Source organism: Danio rerio, chromosome 12 (genome assembly GCF_049306965.1).
Source record: "Danio rerio strain Tuebingen ecotype United States chromosome 12, GRCz12tu, whole genome shotgun sequence".
In the NCBI taxonomy this organism is placed as follows: Eukaryota; Metazoa; Chordata; class Actinopteri; order Cypriniformes; family Danionidae; genus Danio; species Danio rerio.
This window is the reverse complement of record NC_133187.1, coordinates 30,317,536-30,335,532: the sequence shown is the minus strand read 5'-3', so window position 1 is coordinate 30,335,532 and position 17,997 is coordinate 30,317,536. Positions and strand designations below refer to the sequence as shown.

Genomic DNA, 17,997 nt, shown 5'->3' with positions numbered 1-17,997 from the left:
GTGGTTCCTTTTTGGTTATCCAGCTGTAGAGGAATGTTCATGCATTCAGTAAAATGTATGTACAACTAGTACTGTCCTTGAATATGACACATTATTTTTTGTTGCACTATAATGGATACATTCACACACAGCATATTTGATGCACATTTTTTGATCAGTTATTCGCTTTATTAAGCAAAGGATGAATTCAATGCTTCAAAGGTGACAGTAAATATATATACACTACCGTTTGGGGTCAGTAGGATTTTTAAATGTTTTCAAATAATCTTATTTTGCTAATCAAGGCTGCATATATTTAATAAAAAATACGGTACAAATTGTAAAATTGTGAACTGTTATTGCACTATAAAATAATAGTTCAAAAGTAGTAGTCCAGTCTTTAGAGTCACTGTAACAAAAGCAATGATCACTGGAGTAATAATTTAATTTGAAAGTACCTAAAATAACAAGCAGTTATTTAAAATTGTAATAATTATTTAACAATTTAACTTTTTTTTAACATTAAATAGATGTCGCCTTGATGAATAAAATAATTATGTTAAAAAAAAAACATGAAAAAAAAATTTATCCCAAACTTTTGACCAGTAATGGATATGTATATACAGTATATTTCAAATTAAAAAGATTATTTTAACATTCATTTATTCATTTATGAAACAGTCATTTTAAATAACTATTAATAAAGTAATAAATATTGCAATAATTTTTTTACAACAATACTGTTTTTTCTTGCTGTGTGAGTGAGCCTGGTGAGACTTTTCTTAAAAGCAATAAAATATTTTTCCCTGACCCATTGTTTGAACAGTAGCGCCTTTATTTTTTATAACTTTATAAGATGTAGATATATGTTTCAATTGCTGTTTATTTTATCTATACATTTAAAAAAAAAAAATCTTATTTTTTTTTTTTTGTCTTTTTAGTCCAAATATCTAAAATAACTTAAAAAAATAAGCATTTTCTAGACAACCGAAAAGTTTTGTTTTAAGAAATAATATGCCAAAATTAAGTGAGTTTTTCCTTAAAACAAACAAAATTATCTGTCAATAGGTAAAGAAAAAATCTGACGATTCAACCATTTTTTATGTGCTACTTACAGGCCATCTATGAGCGCCTTTTCTGCTGGATTGTGGGACGAATCAATGACATCATTGAGGTGAAAAACTACGACGCTCGAGTTCATGGGAAGAACACAGTCATTGGAGTTCTGGACATCTATGGCTTTGAGATCTTTCAGAATAACAGGTAAGAGCATAATACTGTACCACAGAGATATTTTGTCTTGCTGCATTTGTGATTATGCACAATCTCTCCAACATCTTCTTTGTTTTCTCTAGCTTTGAGCAGTTCTGTATAAATTACTGTAATGAGAAACTGCAGCAGCTCTTCATTCAGCTGGTGCTAAAACAAGAGCAGGAAGAATACCAGCGAGAAGGCATCCCTTGGAAACATGTGGGTTTTATTCAACTGTTTCTCTAGAAGCTTTTTACGTCTTTATTATTTTATATTATACTTCAAAAAACTTGTTTTACATGGGTCTGCCTGGCTTTATTGCAGTTTGCAAATTAGCTTTGTGTTTGTGTGTTCATGGAAACAGATTGACTACTTCAACAATCAGATCATCGTAGATCTCGTGGAACAGCAGCATAAGGGCATTTTTGCAGTGCTGGATGAAGCATGCATGAATGTGGGGAAGGTGACGGATGAGATGTTCCTGCAGGCCCTCAATGGGAAACTGGCCAAACATGCCCACTACACTAGCCGCAAGGTACAGAACTGCTTTAAAGCTCTTTATTGTGTCATAAAGGTTTTTGTTAGTATTTGTGAAAGGTGTCTTTTATGCTTACCAGGGATGCTTGCAAAATACAGTGTAAAAAGAATGTGATATTTTATAATAATTTCAAAAACATTTTAACATAAAATAATAATAAACAAAATATTATATACAGTCAGGTCCATAAATATTGGGACATCTACACAATTCTAACATTTTTGGGTCTATACACCAACACAATGGATTTGAAACGAAAGAAGACTCAGCTTTAATTGGAAGGTATTTACATTCAAATCAGGTGAACAGTGTAGGAATTACAACTGTTTGCATATGTGCCTCCCACTTGTTTAGGGACCAAAAGTAATGAGACAATTGACTTCTCAGCTGCTCCATGTCCAGGTGTGTGTTATTCACTCATTTTCCTAAGGTTTCCAAAGGTCATTTTAAGTGTGCTATTTGCATTTTGGATGTAGAATTGGTTGCTGCCAAGTCTCAGGATGAGATCCAAAGAGCTGTCATTATTCGCCAAGCAAGCCATCATTATGTTGAAAAAACAAAACAAACCAATCAGAGATATTTCCAAAAAATTAGGTGTGGCCAAAACCACTGTTTGGAACATTCTTAAACAGAAAGAATGCACCAGTGAGCTCAGCAACACCAAAAGACCCAGAAAACCACAAAAAAACAACTGTAGTGGACTACCAAAAAATTCTTTACCTGGGGAAGAAAAAAACATTCACAACAGTTGGAAAGATCCAAAGCACTCTCTAGGATGTAGCTGTATGTGTGTTAAAATCAACAATCAAGAGAAGACTACACCAGAGTGAATACAGAGGGTTCATCACAAGATGTAAACCAGCTTCGAAAACAGGAAGGCCAGATTAGAGTTCAAACAAATGCCTTCACAGTGCTGGAACACCATCCTATGCACAGATGAGACCAAGATCATGTCATGGTGTGGGGATGTATGGTGATGATGTGACTGCTAACAAAAGCAGCATTATGAATTCTAAAATGTTTTGGGCAACATTATCTGCTCATATTCAACCAAATGTTTCAGAACTCTTTGGACGGTGCTTCACAGTGCAGATGGAGAATGACCCAAAGCCTACTGCAAAAGCAACCAGCAAAATTTTGAAGGGAAAGAAGTGTCAAAAAGTCAATCCCCTAACCTGAATCTAATTGAGCATGCATTTCACTTGCTGAAAACAAAACTGATGGTAAAATGACCCAATAACAAGCAGGAACTAAAGACAGTTGTAGTAGAGGCATGACAAAGCATCACCAGGAATGAAAGACAGCGTCTGGTGATGTCTATGCGTTCCAGACTTCAGGTTGTAATTGACTGCAAAGGATTAAAAAACAAGTCTTAAAAAATGAAAGTTAGACTTTTGAATATTATTCTGTCCTATTACTTTTGGTCCCATTACAAGTTAAAGGCACATATGGAAACTGTTGTAATTCCTATACACCATTCACAATTTATCAAAGTAACAAAAAAAAGATTTTTAAAAAAGCATAACACATACTTACATTCATTCATTCATTTTCATTTCGCTTAGTCCCATTATTAATCTGGGGTGGCCACAGTGGAATGAAACCCCAACTGGGAAACATCCATACACACTCATTCACACTCATACTTTACGGACAATTTAGCTTACCCAATTGACCTGTACCAAATGTCTTTCGACTGTGGGGGAAACCCACGCGAACACGGGAAGAACATGCAAACTACCCACAGAAATGCTAACTGACCCACTTGAGGCTCGAACCAGTGACCTTTTTGCTGTGAGGCAAAACTACTAACTACAAAATCTATTGCGCCACCGCGTCGCCAACACATACTTTCAAATAAATAAATAAACATAAAAGCCTAATTAACCAAGTGAACAACAACTATCAAATAAATTTTGTTAAACTAAAATACAGTTTATACAAAAGACTGCATGTTGCTGCAGGCTGCAGGGATTTGTGTCTGTAAATGAATGACATGGTTTTATTTATTTTATGTCAAAAAGTGACAGTTGCTTAGCCACCCCAAAAAAAGGGGTTATTCTATTTATTGGTCAACCAAAAATTATAATTTAGTCACCATGCACATATGATGTTTTGTCTCATTTTTTATGTAAAATCCATCATATTGTGAAAATAAAATGTTTATATCATGAACATGACAGCCTTTTGAAAAATAAAAGTTTTTACTGAGCTTGACTTTAAGAAATTGTGACATACATATTAGATTATTGTACAGTAGAATGTTCTTCATAAATAATAAGAATAATAATAAAATAATAATAGTTATAATTATAATTATAGTTATAATTATAATTAATTGTATTATTACAATTATAAGGTACTTATTCACAAATAATAACTAGACAATATATCTGTGTTTTAGTTTAAACAGACCGAAAACAGACTTTGAATACTTTTAAACTTTCTAAAATTTTATTTGGCTTGAACTGAAATTGTTGTTAGCTTTCGAAAAAATTATAATTTTTTCACTATAACCGGACACTTTCTGGTTGATAAAAAAGAAAGGTTATTCTGAACACAACCTTTAACAGAATGGTATGCATTACTTAAATTCAACACAAGGAGGCAATAAAAGCCAGTGAAAAAGTCCTCCAGTATTTCTCACAATTGAGTCTTCGGTGATGTCACTGGCAACCAATGGATGTTGGTGAAGCTTGATGTCTCTCAGCCTTGGCGAAGTGTCAGAAAGCGAGAGGGAGTAGGAGAGTGACGGTTAAAGACAGACTGAGGAAAAAAAGCAGTGAAGGAAAAAAACTGTAAACATGACCCACCTAGACAGAAATGTGCTCTCTGGACTCTGATCGGCTGCTCATGCAGTGCAGTGGGCAAAAACCCAGCCGAGGGTCAGTTCATGTACAGCTTCATCTAAATCTGCCCTTAGCTCACACACCGAACGGAGGAAGGAAAAGAAAACGGGCATCGTCTGCCCCCTGATAATTCCCTCTTGTCGGCCTGTGTGAATAATCACAGATCTCCCTGGATGCAGGAATAATAAGTGTCCTTCAGAGCTCATTTGTAATGCAGAGGATTTACTCCTCACTGTGGAGGAATCTCAGGCCTGTTAGCTGGATGGATGGTGTGTCTTTCTCCTGCTGCGCGTGAGCACAAACATCTGCATACGTGCTTTCATTTCAAGATACGGCTAATCTATTTACGTAAAGAGCACTTTCATGAAATTTGACACACGATATGAGCATTTGAAAGCAAAACGGATGGGCTGCTATATAAGACAGCTTTTAAATATATTACCAGTCTAAGATCTGTAAAAATGTTAAAATTAGGGATCTGTTTTTTATGTTTTTATAAGCCTATTCTGCTCAGTAACTCTGTAGAAATTAACAACAACATATGTATGTTTAGGTGTGTTTTAAAGCATGGCTGCTGGATTGAGCTGGTGTAAACTGGTCAAGAGCTGGTTTAAGCTAGTTAAGAGATGGTTTAAGCTGGTCTTGTGCTTGTCCTAAGCTGGTTTTAAGCAACTAGCCTCTGCTCAGGAACAGATCTCCTCAATCCAGTAGCCAAGCGTTAAAACATATAACAGCATATGTTGTTGTTTTTTTTCCACAGCAGGAGCGATCACATTTGTTTGATCACATACAGTATTTTGTAAAAACTGTAAAAAAAAAAAAAACTGTTGGGCTGCTTCATATTTGTGTGGAAAATGTGGTACAGTGACTGTTATGACTTAATACAATGTCTAGGGAGAGAAAATGTAACATTTAGAATATTATCACTGAAGAAAATGGATAGAAATAAACAAGGACACACAATCTTAACACTTAATTTGTTTTTTCCTCTATAAGGAAAAATTATAAAAACAACAAAAGAGAGGAATGAGGCTGCACAGTGGGTAGCACTTTCGCCTCAGAGCAAGAAGGTCACTGGTTTAAGCCTCGGCTGGGTCAGTTGCCGTTTCTGTGGGCTGTAGGTGAATTGAGTAAGTTAAATTGTCCATAGTGTATGTGAATGTGTGTGGATGCTTCCCAGTAATGGGTTGCAGCTGGAAGGGCATCCACTGTGTAAAACATATGCTGGATAAGTTGGCGGTTCATTCCGCTGTGGCGACCCCAGATTAATAAAGGGACTAAGCCAAAAAGAAAATGAATGAATGAAAGAGAAGAATGTATGATTTTTGCAGAGTGCATTTGAAAATAAATAGAAGCAATCATCAAAATGTAATCAAACCAAAAGTTACAGGGGGAAAATGGAACTAGAGTGGCGCCAAAGCAAAGAAACAAAACCAACAGCCACATTCCAAAGAACCATAATATATAATTTAACTTTTATTCACCAAGCATACTTGAAATTAAAGAGTAAAATAAAAATAAATAAATAAATAATGTTGGTTTGAGCTTTCTCATACAAATAATCCAACAAAAAGGTTCTACCACATTGTGAAGCAAGAAAACATTTTTATATAATAGTCATTATAAATTACTAATACAATAATTATTAATAAGTCAATATGTTTTATTTTAAAAAATAATTATTAATAAATAAATTATTAATAAAATAATAAAAATAAACCATGATAGAGCATAAAGTCATTACATAATCATTTTTGAAGGCTGGAGTAATCATGCTGAAAATTCAGTGACGTATCATAGAAATATATACAATTTTAAACTACATACACGAAGAAAACCTTTAATTTTTAATTCATTGTAATAATATTTCACAATGACGACGCAGTGGCGCAATAGGTAGTGCTGTTGCCTCACAACAAGAAGGTGGCTGGTTTGAGCCTAGGCTGGGTTATTTGGCATTTCTGTGTGGAGTTTGCATGTTCTCCCCGCGTTCGCGTGAGTTTCCCCTGGGTTATCCGGTTTCCACCACAAGTCCAAAGACATGCGGTACAGGTGAATTGAGTAAGCTAAATTGTCAGTAGTGTATTTGTGTGAATGGGTGTGTATGGTTGTTTCCCGGTGATGGGTTGCAGCTGGAAGGGCATCTGAAAATGAATGAATGAATGAATGAATATTTCACAATTTAATAGTTTTACTGTATTTGTGTTCAAATAAATGCAGGCTTGAATAGGCTGATCCTATACCCTTGATATGTAGTGTATATTCAGGTGTGTGTTTATCTAACAAACTGTGACACTTTCGTCTTTCCCAGCCTTCACAGCCTCCTCTAAGATCTTTCCAGGCTTGTGTTGTGGTGTTAGACATCCTCTCTGGGAGACGTGAAAAGTGCAGGCTGCTTAAACAGCATAATTAATGGTTGCTTGTTAAAAAATCTGTGGCAGAGTCTCTTGCGATTTTCTTTACCAAGGATTTATACTTTGCTCTTTTTCTCTGCAGTCTCTCGGTTTAAGTGAGAAAGTTTCACCCTTGGTTGGTTTTCAGTAAGAAACTTATACCCTATGGACTGGGATTTTTTCCTCTGTAGTTCTTTACTCTTAACTTGGACTTGACAGGGTACTTGGAACTTGGTGTGCCATGAGCTGCAGCAGAGAGGAAGAGATACATTTTTTAATTCAGATATTCGGTAACACTTTACAATAAGGTTCATTAGTTCATGCATTTACTAACATGAACTAATCATGAACAACACATGTACAGCATTTATTAATCACAATTGAAGATTTACTAATGAAGATTTACTAATTAACTAATTATTAACATCCAAGTCCATGCTTGTTAACATTAGTTAATGGACCATGAGTTAACATGAACTAACAAGGAACAACTGTATTTTCATTAACTAACGTTAACTAACATGAACAAATACAGTAGTAAATGTATTGTTCATTGTTTGTTCATGTTAGTAAATGCATTAATTAACATTAACTAATGAACCTTATTTTAAAGTGTGACCAGATATTCTGTATGGGTTGTGGATGACTGTGGTGTAGAATTCTGGAAAATTTCTGGCAACATTTGTGTTATTTTGCTGCATGTGTTTTATTTTGTGTGATAGAGATGAATGATAATTGTAACGCTCATTTATTATGCAAATATAAACCTATTTTGTTTAGATACTGGAGGAGAAAGTGCTCAGTTCTAAAATATCTTACTGATTCAGCGGTTACCAGATGTTATGGTGCATTTATGTTACATTTAACTATCAAACAATATAAGAAGAATATTATATTAGGAAGGCAAGGCGTTGCTTAAATTGGTTATAGTACTTAAGGGACAGTGTGTTGTTTGAAAGGCAGTTTATGACAGATAAAGGGCTCTTATTTTAGCATGGCAAAAATATTTAGAAAAACAGAAGCTAACAAGGAATATGGTGCACAGAGTGACTACATTAATTGCTTTTAATGTCATTGTTTTTGTCATGCAGCCATTTTCCTGCATATTAAAAAAGCCTGTTTCTTTTTTATCACAAATAAAACAACTGAAATTTATAGCACATACTGTTCAAAAGATTTACACAGCTGGCTTAATGCTATACAAATGCCTAGGAAATCTGTCAACAAATGGTGAAATAATATAACTTTTGCTCACATATAACTAGGGCCAGACAGAATCTGTGGACATTTATTGTTATTTCTGCTGAAAATTTTGTAAAAAAAAAAAAAAAAAAATAGAAATCTGCGGAATGAGTTTGGGAGTACCATAACTCAAAACTTGATATATGAAATAAAAATAATACCTTTTTAACTTCAAATCCAATTAGATCCATTTATTTGGTAAACACAGCAAGTCTCTTATATAATAGGCTATTACTTTACAAACTGTATTGTAAATAAATCATATGAACATTTTCACATTAGTCAATAATATTACTGAAATTAATTTAAAAACTGAATCAATATAAATTTACACAAGTAAATAAATAAACTCAGTGACAGGCTAAGAATCTGCAGAAATCTGTGGATTTCTGCGTGTGCAGATTTTGTGTGGGTCTACTTATAACAGTCTGAGATTCAACTTTGGGTGCATTGTGCATAAAGAACATTTCATAAGAATATTACAGTTATCTCTGCCCTTTGCACACCATTTAAAGTCAAATTCTGCATGGTCTAGTGGTTAGACATTGAGCTTTGGTGCTCATGTGGAAAATAATGAGCCCTCTGAAAGTTATTAAAAAGCAAAACTTTCAATATAGGCTCATTCAGAAAACATAGCCCTATATACATTTCTGGAGATCGCGAATTTTGTAGCTTGAGGAACACATAGCTGCATTTCGTCTTTAAAACGAATGCTATGGGGCGGTATGACACCGTTCCTTTTTCGTTTTCTAGCTGACCACTTGCCTTTATATGGATGGCTTTTCCGAGTTGATCGGCAAAGAACGGTTCCGAGTCTGGCAAAGAACGGTTCCATAAAGCAGGTAAAACAAAAGCAAAGGCCAAAAAATAAAATAAATAAGTAAATAACAGGTTTAGGGAAGGGCGTGGGTGGGGGGTTCAATTGGTCGGTCAGTCAGTCAGTTGACAGAGCCTCTGGTGGATTTATGCGCAAATAGCTCTCGTGAGAGAAATTTGAGATCTCTTAAAGCATACACAGCGGCCACGAAACTAAAACTGCAAAAACATGTAGCTCCTGGGATGTATTTGGCGCTCTCCAGAAATATAGATAGTGGTACGTAATCATAATGAGCCTGGATTGAAAACTATAGTTGTATTAACTGCAGAAGCACCACTTTAAAGTCTAATTGCTTGAATAAAGCGTTAGTCTCAGTCTGTAGGCAAGCTCTATGTTTTATCTAAGATAAAAACATCAGATGTAATGGCAGAAGTAGCCTTGAGCTGCTAAATCGGTCTCGACAAGTTTATTTATTTACCGGCACTTTCACCTTCTCATTGTGCTTTATCAGCTTGTTTACATCTCCCACCATGTGCCTCGCAGGCTCTCGCTGCTTCCAACATTATCATCGCACTCTTAAAACAGCTTTGATCTTTCCAGATGTGTTATAAAAATTCCTCTTTTCCTGTGAGGTTTTAATTACTGTTATTTGCTGACACATGCGGCTGTCTGACGGTGTGCATCAGGGGCTTGTCTTCTTCCCCCTGTTCTTTTCTTTGATCCCCATTCCCCGCACCGTATGGATAGCTCCTCTTCATCACTTGCTGATTGCAGGTGAGCGGAAGCTGCCATGGGATGCATAGATGTCTGGTTGTGTGAAGTCGAGGGCAGGCTCATTACCCGATCTGACTTTTGTAGACTGAAGCAACCGGCCAATTAACGCTCTGCTTCTGTTCCTCGTTTGGCCTCTGTGGCCCGATCTTCTGCAGAACTCCTCATTAGGAAGAGATCATGACTCGTTTCCATCTTGGTGGAAGTAATTGTTTTTGTGATGATGTGTGAAGCACCGACACACATTTAGCATGCATGTTACTTGGTAATTGGTGGTTGAAATCCCAGTAGAGCAAGCTGACATGTCATTCAACACGGATCGTAGATACAGGTTTGTAGGTTTAGCATTAGTTGTGTTGATTCGTGATTCGTGTCAGCATTGCACAGTAAATTGAATTTTATGTTGCAGCGCTGATCAAGCACAACTCAAAGTTCAAGGGATTTCATCTTTGACCTTGCTTGCCACTGACTTTTCAAAGGTTACATCTTTCAAAACAAGGCCATGATTTATGCCTTTTCTATTTTGGAGTCTAAAATTATATGATTTTTTTTTTACTTTTTAACTTTTTAAAGAGATTTTAAATGCTTCTTTTTTTTCCTTTATTGTGTTCACACTTGGCAAGTTTAGTGTGATTGCTCTGTTATTGAGGTCATTTGAAGTGCGAATGCTGTCATCCAAACCTTGGTTTCACAGCAAACAACCAAGACCAAAGAAACCAAGACAACCTAATTATAAGTCTGAAAAACACACCATAATGTTTTGTGAACACATTTTCAAAGATTTTTATTTCTGCTGTTTATCTTAGCCAGGGGTGTCAAACATATGGCCCGTGGGCAAAACAAAATCGTCTAATATTCTGGCAATTTTAGTATCATATTAACAGTATGTTGTCCTATCCATGACAGGCCTAAACCAGCCAATGTACAAGACAAAACCTGCTCAAGATACTTTCAGAGAAAAAAAGGTAAACGTTTATTGTCAGTATCACATGTGGCGTATCACAAAGTGCGTAGTCCCCCTACAAGACTGAAAGCAGGGACCTTTACTGCAAAACAGTGGCTGTTTCTCAATTCCAAAAACGCAAAGAACGGACTTGTATTTATGTGAAGACCAGTCTTGCCAGGTCACCTCGGAAGAACGAACTCGGGATGCCGCGAGAACAGAACACATCCTGTAAGAAATGAGATGCCGCCGCCTTCCTGATGGTCAGATCATTGATTACAGCATTGATACAGAGATTTATTGTTTTTTTTCCCTTTCAATATATATATAACATGCACAAAAGCCTTACAAATATACTTTGCACAATACAAATCCAAAACAGATACTGTGAAACATGAATTTCAGCAAATAAACTCCCTCTTAATGAGTTTAAGCCTCTATTAAGATTTTCATGCTAATATTTGCTTTGACCATCTCATTTAGGAAAACTCCTGAGATAAATAAGATATATCTCTAAACTTTTATAATAAATCTATATAAAATGCTGTGCTTCCCGCACCTACTTAATACAGTCGCAATGACTTCTGGGACTTCTAGAGCGAGTTTGGTGCATCCTCGATACCAATAACACATCCTGGAACTTTCACGCGTCCTCCGGTCTTGCGGTCTTGAGGAGCTGAACTTTGGCAGATAATGATGACGTAACACGAGAACATAAGAACACAAAAATGCAAGATCAGTGAAGAACGCATATTGAGAAACAGCCATTGTGTATAAGTGCCCTGTTATATAACCTTCTATAGGTTATTTAACGTTAAGATATTTGATTGCTGTAATTTTATTTAAATTAGTGTTAATAAGATAAGTATTTTTTATCTTTAAACTATTAAAAGCTTGTGAACGAATTGAATAAGAATTTTAAAATATCTCTAACATTCCTTTCTTAACCCTTTACCTGCCACACTTAACTCCTAATGTCGCTAATTAACACACTCAATGCATTTTTTTTTCAGCACATACCATAATTTCTAAAATATCCGCCTCTATCAAATTGTTGATAAGTCGGTTTATGGTTAAAGTACCCAAATTAATACATATATTATGAAACTATTTGTAAAAAAAATAGGCTTACATTGCAAATTTTCTCCAAAAACAGTTCACATGGTAGAAGTGAATTTCTTGTTTTTGACTTTAATGGTAGAAGCACTGTTGTGACGAGTGCTGTAGATTGAGTTAGTGACAACTAGTGGATTTGTTGGTATAACATACTTCAACCAGATGATAGTGATGGCTCAATCAGGTTTATTTAAGTTAGGTACTCCTCACATTAAATATATTCAGTAAAAGTATGGTCAACCATTTGGTCGAGCTGGCAGTTAAAGGGTTAAAGGATTTTTCATATTACAATGTCTGATATGTCCAGCTGGCTTTCTGTGCTGAAAATAGCAAGTTCGAAAAGTCTGCCATGGGTCATGTTGGTCAATCAATTTGATTAAATGAATCAAAATGATACAAACAGGCAAAATGAATGATTTTGTCATTAACAGCAAAAAACTTTGCTACTTTTTTGCAATTGGTCATACAGATAGGAAATCAATCAACAAATAGGTATGAAATTAACAAATAGGTTGTGCTTTGTGGCATAGTTTTTATTTTAAATTTGGTTTAGATCAAGTGTAAATTGACAATCTGTTCAGTTAATTATTTGTTAATAGGCATCAGTAATTGTTCAAGAAAATTACATAAATGAAAACCCCAACCATGCAGGGTCCCACCTCATTTTGTGCTCCACATGCCTGTCTGCCACACCATGGCATACACCACTAAAATGAGCTGGCTTCTTATTTAAAAAAACAGTCTTCTGTAAATGTTATTGTGATGGGTATGGTTAAATGATACTATTGTGAGGGTTTAGCAAAAGCTAATTCAGGCCACTCGACATAAATTTTCCCCAGGGTGGCTCTTAAAATGAGTTTGACACCCCTGAACTGAGCAGTCCTAGATATTTGTAGTGTACAGATATACTGGCCTTTGTGTTTGATGTAGACATCTGTGATTTGGATACCTGGTTGCTGTTGCTGATGTATGACTGGCAGATTTTGGACTCTGTTGGCAGGTGCCTCTGTTATGTTTGTTTGGTTGGCTTATCCAGCTTTCTGTATTGAGAATCACAGGTGTTAGACAGGATGGTGAAGTCCTGGGGGGTGAGAATTGAGCTCGGGGTGGGAGGACGGGGAGGCATCTGTGCCACCAGCAGGATCCAGGATTAAGTGTGTCTGTACAATCAAAAATCTCTCTCTTTAAAAAAAAAAAAAAAACCTGTAAATCAGGACTGGGTAGATTTAGACTCATTGCTCATTGTTCGAAACTCTGGTTAAAAGGTTAGTCAGGTGGGTCCAGGCTTTAGTTTATATGCATGTAAGGTGTGATTTGATTTCAGATAAACATTTTTTTAACCTTATAAACATCAAGTAAAAAAAGTCTGTAGATTGAAACCTCTTCAAACTGACATTACTCCAGTCCTTGGTGCAGATTTACATCAAAGCAAAGTTTTACCTCTTCGAGGGAAGAGGTAAACTGAAACTGGCACATGCTTAATGCAAATTTAATGGATAAATAACCATAAACACAAAATGAAAATAAAGAGGCAGCTCTTTATGGAGAACTGCCACAGCAGCATAAAATTTCCCAGACCCAGTCTTCTACTTTTTACCTGAATTGGTACATTTCAAATGATACACAATCCTAGTGCATTTAGGTCAGGGGTGGCCAAACTTTTTCCTGTGAAGGGCCAAAAACCAAACTTGATTGAGGCTAGTGGGCCGAAGGTAAATATATTTGTCATGTGTAATTTCCTAATTTATTTAAAAATGTTAAAAATGACTAGAAAACACTGCTTTATATTAACTAATACAGTAAAATAATTAATATATTACAGTAAAAAAGCTAAATCTAATTTAGAACAGAGTTACACTAGTTTTTGCTTTTTTATTGCTTGCCGATGTTCTATACATAGGCCTCTATCTGTTGAGTGACAGTATTTACATTTTTTTTTTAAATCAGATTCATTTCCATTTAATTGAAACCTTTAATTTGTAACTTAGCTATAAAAGAAACAAAAAAAGGTTCAATTGTTTGTATCATTTTGATTCATTTAATCAAATCGATTGAAATTCATTGAAATGATGAACTCCGTGTTAAAAGCATTCACCCCAACCCTCTCCATCATACTCTACTCTCAGCAGGGAATGGTGGGCCAAATTAAAGGTAACAATGGGCCAACTTTGGCATGTGGGTTCTACTTTGGGCATCTCTAGTTTAGGTTGTAGTCACGCTTGAGTGACACACTTACCGACTAATGCAAGCAAAAATCAGAATACATCAAAATAAGTATGATGGTATGTGATAATGACAGTATGGCAAATATTGCATACAGCACCTGTATTACGCTATTGCAACATACTGTTATTTATACTTTTAAATATATTTTTTAATTTGCACCCACTCAAGAAAGAACGCCATTTTTATATGCAGTACTCGACAAATAAAACAGCAGACTATGACTTCGTTTGTGTACCCTTGTGTAGTGTTTCTTCACGCAAATTCCAGCATTTTTACCCATATTTGTGGACCTGTAAACAGTGATCTTTTTGACAACATAGTCTGCATCCAAAACTTCTCAAACAAAGGAAAGTCTTTTGTCTTTAGTATGTAGTTTTCATGTAAACATCCCATTAAAAAAATAAAACTAATGTTTTTAGTGATTTGATATAAGCAGATGTACTTTTTGTGAGAGCAAATATCAATGCAAAAAGTTACAATAATAAATGTTGTGCCCTGATTGCTATTTTTACAACAACAAAAAAACATTTTCAACATTGTAAAACTCAATAAGTTAAGGTAACTCAAATCATTTAAGCAAACTGATTGAAAAAAAATAAACATTCAAGTTCAAAAACTAATCCTTATGGGTACTATGAACTTTTCCCCATTTGAGTAAACAGAGCAATTTGAGCACAGTAAAAACATTTAAATAAAAACATTTAAATAAAGAGAACTCAAACCAGCTGAGTACTGTAAAACCTAATAAGTTAAGGCAACTCAAACTGTTTGAGGAAACTGATTGCTACAAACCATTTGAGTAAAAAAAACTGATTTATATGAGTACTGTGAACTTACTCCATTTAAGTTGAAGTAATGAGGTGTTTGTTTAACTCATTACCTTTAACACTGAGTTCAAAACTCTTTTTATATGAGTAGAATTAACTTGCAGTAAATTTTGAGTTAACTACACTGATTCAATTTGATAAGGTTGACCAGTTTTACAGTGTATGATACAGTAAAATAGCAGTGATAAGGAGCAACTTTGTAGTTTGAGTTGTAGTTTTTAAATCATGCTTCTCTACATTAAAGATTAATTCTGATCTTTTTATGAATTCTATCTGACCAGTGTTCTTTGTTTAAATGCTATTCAGTTTGTGTTGAGACTGATTTGAATGGTGACTTTGTGGCAATGGCACATTTGTACACTCTTTTTCAAACATTGCATGGTGCATTCAATTATGCATGCATATTTGTGGGCATGACAAATTTTTACTTCATTTTTTAAAGTGAGTAGTATGACCAGCTATGGGTAATACCCATAAAGACTTTATACTCTTGCGCAGTGTATTCTTCAGATGACCAACATAAAATAAGTGTCTCCTCTGCAATTTTAAATGACTAAATGATTGAATTTTTTTTTCAAGCAATCCATTCAAATTGATTCGGATTGCTTTTCCACTTTGAGTGAAGTGTTCTGGTGTGTCCTCTCTCATAGAGATAGCAGCTTCTCATCCTTTCCCTTTGAGGGTCGTTTTTATATCTGTATTGCAGTTAAAATAAGCTGGGTGACTCACCACATGCACAAACCAGAGACCCTTAAAGTGCCACCAGACACAGGCTAGGGATGCTGCCATCTATAACAGTGACAACTATGACATAGAAAATCCTCTCCAAAACTTACTGATAGTCAATCCTTTAATTAATCTAGCATGTGAAGACTTGTGGCTTAAGGGGTACAGACTGCCATTGTTGCGTTTTGCTTTAATCTGCAGAAACGTGCGTCCCTGTTCCTGCAGTGGATCAGCAGCGTTTCTGTATCTTAATGAGAGCTGAGGCTGCTTGCCTTTGATGTCACTGCTGTATTTTATGAATGACAGTGAGTCTTATATAACTGCACTAGATGCCCTCATTCAGCATACAGAGACTCCTGGAGGAGGACAGAGATGTGCTACTGATAACAGGGTCTTAGAGCAAGTTCATGCACAATTGTGGCAGTGCTAAATTTAATAACTTAGTGACTATATAGATACATTTAAAAGGTATTATGTGTATTATTTATTTTAATGAATTATTCTCCAATAGTTTTATCCCTCTGATTGCGTACTTGATTAACAGTCAGTAGCGTGGGGGCAATGTAATTTTTAATCTGCTAATTTCACTATTTAATAATTCATTATCAAAATAAAAAGCACATAAATACCAAATTATTTTATTAGTTTGATTATTAATTATTTAGTATTTATGCTCACAAATTTGTAACTAAATATTTTTACATGTAAATGTGTCATAGGATAGTGAAACAGATTGTATGTGAAAATAGTATTTTTGTAAAATCTTAATAATTATGAAAAAGGCACAAGAGAGGAAGCAGTAATAAGACGAAACACGCTATTCTTAAACAAATACTTACTTTAATATGTCAAATTAATCTGATTTTTACAATTGTCCTCAGAGGTAAAAGAGTAATAAAGTGTAAGCTGTTCATAAATGCATAGATATATTGACCTTAGTGATGGATCTAGGAATTCTTAAAGGCAGGGGCCAACGAGAGCCATAGTTTACAGAGGGGGCCAAGCTATTCATTGGTGTATATATATATAGGCCTGTCATATCTTTTCAGGGGCTAATTGTTTCATGTGCAAAAAGCAGAAATATCATATTTTTACCCGCAGTGTTTCTGTGGGAAAAAGAAAATAATTGTTCCAACAAATATTGGAGACTGGGGATAGTGTTGATTAGTTAACACTGCCCATTTTAGCAGTCAGAAACAACATATTCATCTATATCATACACTCCAAGACCCATTTAATAATATTAACCTTTATTTAATCAGGTAAGTCAATCGAGAACCAGTTCTCATTTACAATTATGTCTTGGCCGAGAGGCAACATAAAAAGCAGATACAGTACAAAGCAGCAGGGACACAATACAATAACAATGTCACAGATTCAAATATTAACATATAAAACCAAGGAAAAACTATAAACAAGCGCAGTGATCCTGTACTATTAACTGGATTGAATTTTTAAAGGATGATCGTGGAATAAAAGTGTTGAGCTTTAAGGTCTGCTGCAGATGATTCCAAGCATCAGCAGCAGAAAACTGAAAAGATTAGCAAACAAATGAAGTGCCAACTTTGGGTATGCAAAGGTTAATAAAACTACTAGAACGCAGATTTTGACTTGCTTCCTGAATGTTAAGAAGTGACTGTTAATATAGTGGAGTTTTCCCAATAAGAGTTTTGTAAATGAACAGAAACCAATGAACTGGCCGACGTGACTGAAGAGAAGGCCAATTCAATAAGGAATACTGGTTACAGTGATGAGTAATAAATGGCGCACTAGTACCAAAATGAATTGCTGCATGGTAAATAACATCCAGTTTGTGAAGGAGACTTTTTTATACTGATCTGTAAATTAAATCCCCATAATACAAAATTTGCAAAACTGTTATTTTTCACCAAATGCTGCTTTGAAGAGTGTGTAAAGGAAGATTTGTTTTTGTGAAGTAAACCAATACAGGCTTTAACCTTTTTTGAGCAATTAATTTATGTAAGTTTCAAATGACAATTTACCACCAAGATATTTATAGCAATCAACATAATCAATCTCAGTACCATCCAATGAGGACATTTTAGGAGGAAACTCAACATGTTTAATTTCTAATAAAAACCATACATTTTGTTTTATTAGGATGCTTAAAAAACTGGCTTGCAGTGAAGAAAGTGCTGGAGTCAGTGTTTTTTTTGCTTACAGGAGAAGGTGCATGAGCTGCATGTGTGTTTGAGCAAGATTATGGGTTTTATCATTGTTATTATTATTTTTTAAACTGATTCTCCTAACAAGCAAATATTTCCCCTAGCATTCATTAGATTAAAAAACACCTGCGTA

The 17,997-nt window shown here is 35.0% G+C and overlaps 1 protein-coding gene across 2 annotated transcripts in view; it reads left to right on the top strand.

Annotated features, from left to right (window-relative positions):
• Positions 1-17,997, top strand: part of myo1d (myosin 1D) — a 123,402-nt gene that overhangs the window by 39,691 nt on the left and 65,714 nt on the right. For both annotated transcript variants that reach the window (NM_001423964.1, XM_073917676.1), the window contains 3 exon segments: positions 1,097-1,242; positions 1,335-1,449; positions 1,595-1,765. In NM_001423964.1, coding sequence (NP_001410893.1) covers positions 1,097-1,242; positions 1,335-1,449; positions 1,595-1,765 — 432 coding nt within the window.